The following is a 9,185-nucleotide window of genomic DNA, read 5'->3' as shown; positions in this document are numbered from 1 at the left end:
CAATATTGTACCTATATTCAGTGCCTGGTCAGTTGCTACCCTAGTTGGAAAGGGTATCTCTGTCTCTGTTTGTGTCTCTCTCTGCCTCTCCTTATCTCTTTTTGTGTGTCTCTTGTCTCTCTGCTCTCTGTCTCTTTCTCTGTCTCTCTCTGTCTCTCTCATCTGTTTCTCTGTCTCCCTTTCTCTTATTCTCTCCTTCTTTGTCCTTCCCTCTCTCTTCCTCTGTCCTTTTGTCCCTTCTAAACAACGGTAGCACATTTTCCTTATTTATATGGTCCTCAGTATAGTATGTGTGTGTATGTATAGACAGAAATATAGAAACAAATATAAAAATTATGTGAGATCTAAAATACAATATAAATATAATATAAAACACAAATATATCAATAGTTAATATGATAAATGTAATGAATTATATACTTAATATATTGTATAACTACATAAAATATATAGTTTATAAACGGTTTAGTGTGTGAATATATATACTGCATAATATTATAGACATAATATATGGTACAACACAATATTATAAATGTGGTAGACATCCTAAGTATTTGTTATATTATCGTGTACTATGCATATGTCTCATTTCATTTCCCACCTTTATCCTCAAAACATACATATATAGATACACACTTGTGAAGTATTAGTTTCTTGAAGACATGACCTCTTGTGTGTCACGTCATGGGGCTTAATCATTGTTGTCTAACTTGCTTGGCAGCAAACACTTGAATTTAATAGTTTTAAAAACTTGAGTTTCTAGAAGAATTGAAGGGTACCTCACTCATATCAGGCATCTATTTCTTTTTTCCTTTCCTGTGCCAAATTTATTATAACTATTTCCCCACCACTTTAATATCTCTTTCTTGACAGACTCTTTATACATCCCTCTTTTTCTGTACTCCTCTAGTTCAGTTATATTCCAGAATCTGGATACTTATGATTCAACTTCCATTCCTTTTTTGTTCCTTCTTTCTCTGATAGACACATTCATCCTCCCACACCCCCCTTAGTCTTGACTCCTTCCACCAGCTTTTATTTCTTTAGCTACCTCTGTCATGCATTCCTTCACCAATCATTTCTTTTTTATTTAATTTAAACTTTCTTTTTTATTGTGTACCAAATAAAAAGTACTACACAAACATGAACATTCTGTTATAAAGAGTGCATGTGAAACTGTTAGCTTGTTATGTGTAGTTCTTACTTTTTAAAGTGCATATTAACTTAAACATAAGAGCACAGATTTAGAGCTATAACAACTCTTACAGGTCATCTAAAATTTTAAAGAGGAGGAAACAAGCCAAGGGAGATAAAACAGTTTACCCAAGTTTATAAAAGTAGTCAGTGCCAGAAACAGGATTTCAGTTTAATCCTCTTAATTCCAAAGCAAGTGCCCTTCTCCTTATACGGAATATCTCTACCAAAGTGACCCAGTTTATTTGAATTCCCTTCTGAACATATCTTGATTAATCATTTTACAAAGTTGCTTCAACAGCTTAAGAATCTCCTTTCTTTGTAACAGGAAAACCCACCAAGCCTCTTCCCAAGGATCTCCCTAATATCCCAGGAATGGGGTGGGTAATAGGCAATGCATGATGTGGGAATCACAAGCAAAAAGTCCAAGTCTTTTCACCAAGGCTACTCTTAAGTCAATGGCAGAATTGGGGCTTGAATATCCCAATTTTGGAATCCTAGCAAACCAGCCAGCTTGTATTCTCTTGCATATAATTCACAAATTCTTTCACTTCCAGATCTTTCCCATCTGTATCCCCAGATTATTCACCTTATTCTGAGATACCTTTTCCCAAAGTCCTTTTAAGCCCTTCATCTCTTTAAAAAACCCAGTTAATTAAAATTAAAAACTTGGTTCCAGGATATCATTTCTGATTACTGCTTTGCTCTGATTATTCTTTTATTGTTTCCTCAATACTAATGAATATAATTTATAATACATGATTTTTCACTTAACACAATGGCCGCAGAGTGCCTTTTATTTGTTTATTTAATTGTGTCCAACTCTGAGATTTTTTTGGCAAAGATATTGGAGTGGTTTGTCTTTTTCTTCTTTCTCCACCTCATTTATGGATAAGCTAATAATAAGTAAATAAGGCCAGATTTTTTTTCTCAATAATATTTTCCCCCCAAATCCAACTAAAGTGAGTTTTTAACATTCATTTATGTAAGACTTGGCATTCCATATTTTTCTCCCTCTCTCCTTCCCAAGACAGCAAGCAATCTGATATAGATTAAATTTGTGCAATTGAGGTCACATTTGAACTCAAGACATTAGAGTTTTACTGACTCCAGATCCAAGGCTCTGTGTACCATGGTGCCACCTAGCTGTCCTCATACTAACCCTTATAAGGAGTTCTCCTTAATTTTTTTCCCATCCTACAAATGAGAAAAAGTGACAGAAGAATCAAGCTCAAGTCTTCTGGAACCAGGTTGCTTTCATAGCTTATTCTGTAATTCTTTTCCCGTTAATAAGTCAGTGACTCTTTAAGTATTAGGAACTGTGCTAGATCCTAGAGATGCAAAGTGACATTCAGTTCTGTGTGGATGACTTTAACTCTTTCATGGATCAGTAAATATTTAGTATTTTTAAAAATTAGCAGTGCTTGCAGGGAAGGAGACACTGATAATTTGGGAGAATCAGGATAAGCCGGTTAAAGAGCTGACATTCCATCTGGGCCTTGAAGGGAACTAAACAAGAAAGAGAGGAAAGGAAAGAGAGCATTCATCTCAGCCATGGGGAAAGCCTGTGCAAAGCTACAAATGGCATTTTATGCATGGATGCTCCATCTCTTCTACCATCACTCCTACCAACTCCACCACCACCATCAATAATGGTAATAATAATAGGGAGAGAGGAAGGGGGCAAAAATAATCATTTATTTAGTGTCTATTATATACCAGTAAAATTAGGTAGCTCAATGGATGGAGGAACTCAGGAAGACCTGAATTTAAATTTGACTTCAAACACTAGCTGGGCAAGTCACTTAACCCAGTTTGTCTTAATCTACTGATGGGAAGGAAATGGCAAACCACTTTGTTGTTTCTGCCTAGAAAATCCACAGAATTCAGGCCCAGCACACTATCTATTGCACCACCTAGATGCCTTACAAAAATTCTGGGGAGATAGGTGCTTTTATTGTTCCCATTTTACAGATGATAAAACTGAGGCAGACAGAGCTTAAGTGACTTGCCCAAAGTCACACAGCTAGTTAGTATCTGAGGCTGGATTTGAACTCAGGTTTTCCTCACTCCAAGCTCATCAGTCCATCCACTGTGCCGCCTAGCTTAAACTTGATTTTTAAGCTCTTCAGATCAGAAACTTTTTGGTTTTTTTGTATCTCTACTATGACAACTAGTAATAATACTCCCCAAATGGTTTGATAAAGACTCAGGATCACAGGTTCTTAGATTTAGAATGAGAAGGTATTTTGGAAGTTATCCAATCTATTCTCCCCATTTTACAAGGGAGGAGAAAGCCCAAAGACATTATTAAATGATTTGCCCAGGTCCATACGGCTCATAGAGCACCAAGCCAGGATTCAAACCCAGGACCCCTGTCTCTGAATTTGATGCTTTTCCCACTCTCTGTGAAGCCTTGTCAATGGTAGTGAATTCCATACAGTCAATCAGGCAGACACTCTTTACTGGTATTCTTTAGGAAGCCATCCCCTAGTACTTTGGGGATATTGTCTGAGTTCACTTTCTTCTCACATGTTCTTGGCTCCAGGATGCCTGTCTTTGCTGGTGACGGTGCAGGACACCGAACGCTATGTCACTCTGTTTGCCTCCATCGTCCTCAAGTGCGACTATACCACATCTGCGCAGCTGCAGGACGTGGTGGTCACCTGGCGCTTCAAGTCCTTCTGCAAGGACCCAATCCTAGACTACTACTCGGCATGTGAGTATCTTCTCTCTCCACCTCCCCACCTTCCCCAAAGCCTTCCTCCTATGCCTGAGAATGAAGAGATAGAGAAATAACTGGGAGCCTTTTCTCAGATTCAGTCTATGAGAGGAGGATACTTTTCATTTGGTTTGTGGCCAGATATACTTTCTCTTTCCTTTCCCTTCCCAAGGATTTGTTAAGTTTTACTTTCTGGGCTCAGAGTTCATAACACACCTAAAGTCTATGCCTTTTCTGGCACCTTTTATGCCTGCAGAGTATAGGCTTAATAAATATGAATTCAAAAGTACTTGCTTTCATGCCCTTAGGCTTCAGAATATGAAGAGAGGGAACTTGGAAAACTTCCATCTGATCCAACTTCTATCCAGAACTATCTTCACTTCCACTTTTCTGACAAGTTGGTCAAAGACAAAAGTACCATGTATGCAGAAATACTTATTATAATCTTTTTTTTAGTAGTTAAGAACTGGAAGTAGTCCGGGTAGCCATCTGTTTTGGTAATGGCTAACTAGCGGGATATCGATGTAATGGAAAAATTACCAGAAATTACAAATATGAATAATTGAGAGGAACTTGTGAAGATTTATATGAAGGAGCACAGAGCAAAGCTAGCGCAATTTACACAACCATCATAAAGTAATGAGGGGAAAAAAAATAAAAACTTCAGAATTCTAGACAAAGAAGCAGGGATCCCAGAGAACCAGTATTCCTTTATTAAGTACAGATTGTGGCAGCCTGACTCTGCTGTCCCTTTTAACAGAGGTACTAGGCTGCTAGATTATGGGAATCATAGTGCATATAAATTTCAACAAAGCATTTGACTGAATCTTTTGTTATCTTGTTGGAGAAGGTAGAGATGTGCAAGATGATAGCAGATTTGAGTACTATAGAAGTGATGGAAAGACCAGACTTAATAAGTAATCACTTATAGGTCAAGTCCATTAACATTGTTGTAATCATTATAATGAGTACATTGTTTGGTTCTGCTTATTTAAATTTGTATCAGTGCATGCAGTCTTCCTTGTGATTTTAAAAATTATTTCTTACAGTATATTAATACTCTTATTAAATTAATGTACTGTACAATTTGTTTAGCTGTTCCCCAGTTGAGGGACACGTATATAACACAATAGTAAGAGCTATGAAATGGAAATAAAGGAAGTATTTCTTCCTCTAAGCACTGAAAAATGGTTAAACAAAATGTGATATGTGAATTTTATCAAATAGTTCAAATAGGCATAAGAAGCAATGACTACAAAGAATTCATAGAGGCATAGGAAGACTTGCATGAATTTTTTTTTTTTTTTGAGGCTGGGGTTAAGTGACTTGCCCAGGGTCACACAGTCACACAGCTAGTGTTAAGAGTCTGAGACCACATTTGAACTCGGGTCCTCCTGAATTCAGGGCTGGTGCTCTATCCACTGCACCACCTAGCTGCCCCGAGACTTGCATGAATTGATGCAAAGTCAAGTGGACAAACAAGGAAAAAAATACACACAATTATCACAATTGAAAAAAAATGAAGCCAAACACTGTATAATTCTAATAATCAGGTCTAAGCCCAAAGAGATGAAAAAATGAACATTTCTCAGGTCAGAAAGAAGTATTATATAAGAAAAAGAAAGTTGCCTTTTGGTGGACGTGGATGTCTTTAATGAGATGATTGAGACAAGTTCCAAGTGTTTAATGATGAAGAGAGTCATCTACACCCAGAGAGAGAACTGTGGGAACTGAGTTGGGTTCACAACATAGCATTTTCACTCTTTTTGTTGTTGTCTGCTTGTATTTTATTTTGCTTCTCTCTCTCTCTCTCTCTCTCTTTTTTTTTTTTTTTTTCTGGTTTGATTGAATTTCTCTTATGTGGCAAGATAAGTGTATAAATATGTATACATATATTTTAAACATGGATTTAAAAAAAAAATTGAGTTTCAAATTCTCCCCCTCCCTCCTGAAATTCACCCATTGAGAAAGTGAATAATTTTATTTCAGTTATAGATGTGAAGTCATGCAAAATATTTCCATCATAATCACATTATAAAAGAAAACAACAAAAAAGAACCCTACAAAAAATAGATAATATTTTTAATCATGGATCCTTTCAAATTGTCAGACATCACTGTCATTGGTCTCCAGAGTCAAATACAAAATACTCTGACATTGCAAGCTTTTTAGAACCTAGCCCTCCTTCCAGTCTTTTTACACTTTACCTCCCTAACATGGATGCTTCAATCTGGGGACACTGGCCTTGGGGCTCCATCTCTTAGTTCTGGGCATTTTCTCTTGTTCTCCCCATGCCTGGAATGTTTTCCATCCTCCTCTCTAAATATTGCCTTCCCTGGCTTCTTTAAAATCCTACCTTTTGCTGAAAGCCTTCCTCAATCCCTCTTAATTCCAGTATCTTTCCTCTGTTAATTATTTCCCTTGATCCTGTATATAGCTTGTTTTGTTTATATTTTTGTTTTTGTCTCTCCCATTAGATTGTAAGCTCCTTGAAGGCAGTCACTGTTTTTTGCCTCTTTTTTTTCTTTTTTTTCTTTTTAATCTTCAGAGCTTATTACAGTACCTGGCACATAATGGGGCCTTAGTAAATGTTTATTGATTGACAGAGATTCTGAAAAAGAATCTATAAATTTTACCAGACTGCCAAAGAGATCCATTAAAAAAAGTTATGAAATCTTACCTCCTCTCCGCCATCTTGGACAGAAGTCAAGTTAAGAACTCTTGACTTAGGGGTACATAATAATTGTCATCAAGTACTTGTAGAGCTGTGGTATGAATACAGATTGTGTTTGTTCTCCTTTAAGAAATTAAAAAGAGCTGTTGTGAAAAAGGAAGGTTCTTGCTCTAAGGAAAGTAAAGCTTCCTAGCAATTAGAACTACTCAAAAGTAGCTCAGTCTGCTTTAAAAAGTAGTGAGTTTCCTTCCCTAAAAGTTTTAAAGTGATAACTGTGATAGTTCTTCCTACCTCTCTGATTTGGAGGATCTCTCAAATATATAAAGCTTGTCTATAACAGACTGTCTCTGTTCTGGACCCATTATCAAGCTACCTTTTTTCTGGAAACTTCCATGTGCCATGGTGACTTTCCTTATTTGATCATTTCCCTACTTGAGACATCAGATTAAAATCCAGCAGAGAACTCTCTCCCTAGAAAACTCACGAACTTTGCTTTTCTTATGATGCTGCCTGAGTGGTATTGGAGGGAAAGCTTGGTGGAACCTGGTTGGTCAAGCCCATGAGAAGTCTTTTGGGTTGGATGAAGATTCTGGAAAAAGACCCTATTAGTGATTGAGACTCAGTTGTATCTGTCCTTTCCAGCAACTAAAACCCAGTAGTATTTGTCTTAAAGATTTTGAGCTGAAAAGGACTTTAAAGAATATCTAGTCCAACTTTACCTTTCTCATTTTACAGAGAGGTAAACTGAGGTATAAGAAGGTTAAGTGACCTTCCAAGGTCACACAAATGGTAAATTATAGTAGGAATTTAACCCAGGTTCCTTGATTCCAAATATAATGTTCTTTCTATCCATCATGTCGTTTCTGCCCCAAACTTCCCTCCTTTATTGTATATTGCTCCATTATTTGACTCAAGGTGTCTCATTTTAGGGCTAGGGTCCTCCCTTGTGTCAGTTAAAATGCCCCTATTTCCTCACACACTTTTGGCCTGATTAGCTTTTGCATCCCCTCTTTAAGTCTCTAAACTAGTGTCTTGGACTATGATAATAACAGCTTAACTACATATCAGTGTAGATTTTTATTCAAGTGTAGTTTGGACCCTCTCGCTTTTGAATTAAAATTCTTCTGACTGAAATTCCATGATTCTGTTGTTTCTGAGACAGAGGGAAATTGTTCATCTCAGCTTCTTTCAGTTGTTTCATTATCACTGCAATTGGCACACTGAGGTACAAATGAATTTCACTTCATAGTAGATAAGAAATTGTAATGAGAAGAAAAGGAGAAGCTTCTGAGTCCAAGAAGCAGGAAGAGATGGAGTTACATAGAGCTTCCTTTCTCTTTCTTTCTCTCCTCTTCACAACAGATAATATTGAAGTTAATACGGTAGGAATCTCAAACCCTCATCCCTGTCTAGGCCCAGATGTTTAAAGTCCATCTCTAAGACATATAATCTTTTACCTAGTTGTTCAGATGAATTTGTGGTGGGTTTTTAATAAGTTTTTGTGAAGCAAAAAAGATTCCAATGGTAGATTTGTCCAAACCTGTTACAGGTTTAAAATTAACTTATAATCTATGTCAAATTACTTGCTTTCTCAATGGGGAGGGGTGGGAAGGAAAGGAAAAAATTTGGACCTCAAATTGTGAAAAAAAAATTTACATGTAATAGAAAAGAAGGGATAAAATGTTAAATTGCCAATTTTTTTAAAAGTAAGTATGCAATTTTCTGTTGAAAATCACTGGTTCAGGGGATGAGATATGACTTGATATCTCAGTGCTATGTTATTGATTCCTTTGTTGCATTTTTTTTTGCCCTCAGCATATCAAGCAGCTTTAGCTCTGGGTCAAGACCCATCCAATGATTGCAATGACAGCCAAAGGACTGTCCGAATTGTGGCCCAGAGGCGAGGACAGAATGAGCCAGTTTTGGGTGTGGAGTACCGTCAGCGCAAGATTACTATTCAGAACCGTGAGTGAACCATGAAATGTTTAGGGGTAGTAGTTGAGAATTCTAAAGAAGGGAGAGCTAGGTAGTGGGTAGAACACGATCCCTGGGAGTCAGTAGGACCTGAATTCAAATCTGGTTTCAGCTACTTACCTCACCAAAAAACAAATGAACAAAAACCGAAAAGCAAATGCCAATGAGCACAGTGACCTGATAGGAACCCAACTTGACCAAATCAGGCTGTATTTCCATTTTTCAACTAATTGATTAATTGGGTACAGTAATGCTCCTTGATAGTGGTTGTATTTGTTTCAGTTAAGAACACGTGTAGTATCTGGAGTCAGGAATAGTCTGAGTTCAAATTCTATTTCAGGCATTTACTAATTGTATGGTTCTAGGCAAATCATCTGAGCCTTAGTTTCTTCATCTATTAAAATGAAGGAGTTGGATTCAATATCTTGAAAATCTATGTCTAAATCTATGATCCTAAGAAATCATTCTACAGGTAAGAAAACTGAAGCTCAGAAGAGGGTCAATGACTTTCCCATTGTCAAGAACCAAGGTATTAAAGATTTTGGAGAAGGACCCTATCAATGACTGAGCCTCAGTTGTACCTGCCTTCTCCAGCAATTAAAACTAGTAGTATTGGAATTA

General features: G+C 37.0%; 1 protein-coding gene across 4 annotated transcripts in view; it reads left to right on the top strand.

Moving 5' to 3' along the window:
* The window catches only part of ILDR1 (immunoglobulin like domain containing receptor 1), a 70,486-nt gene that overhangs the window by 32,607 nt on the left and 28,694 nt on the right, over positions 1-9,185 (top strand). For all 4 annotated transcript variants that reach the window (XM_074301369.1, XM_074301370.1, XM_074301372.1 and 1 more), the window contains exons 2-3: positions 3,743-3,913; positions 8,406-8,555. In XM_074301369.1, the coding sequence (XP_074157470.1) occupies positions 3,743-3,913; positions 8,406-8,555 (321 nt within the window). The remainder of the gene's footprint in view (positions 1-3,742; positions 3,914-8,405; positions 8,556-9,185) is intronic.

The sequence above is a fragment of the Sminthopsis crassicaudata genome, chromosome 3, assembly GCF_048593235.1.
Source record: "Sminthopsis crassicaudata isolate SCR6 chromosome 3, ASM4859323v1, whole genome shotgun sequence".
NCBI lineage: Eukaryota > Metazoa > Chordata > Mammalia > Dasyuromorphia > Dasyuridae > Sminthopsis > Sminthopsis crassicaudata.
The sequence above is the reverse complement of the archived record's forward strand: the minus strand, read 5'-3'. Positions and strand labels throughout refer to the sequence as shown.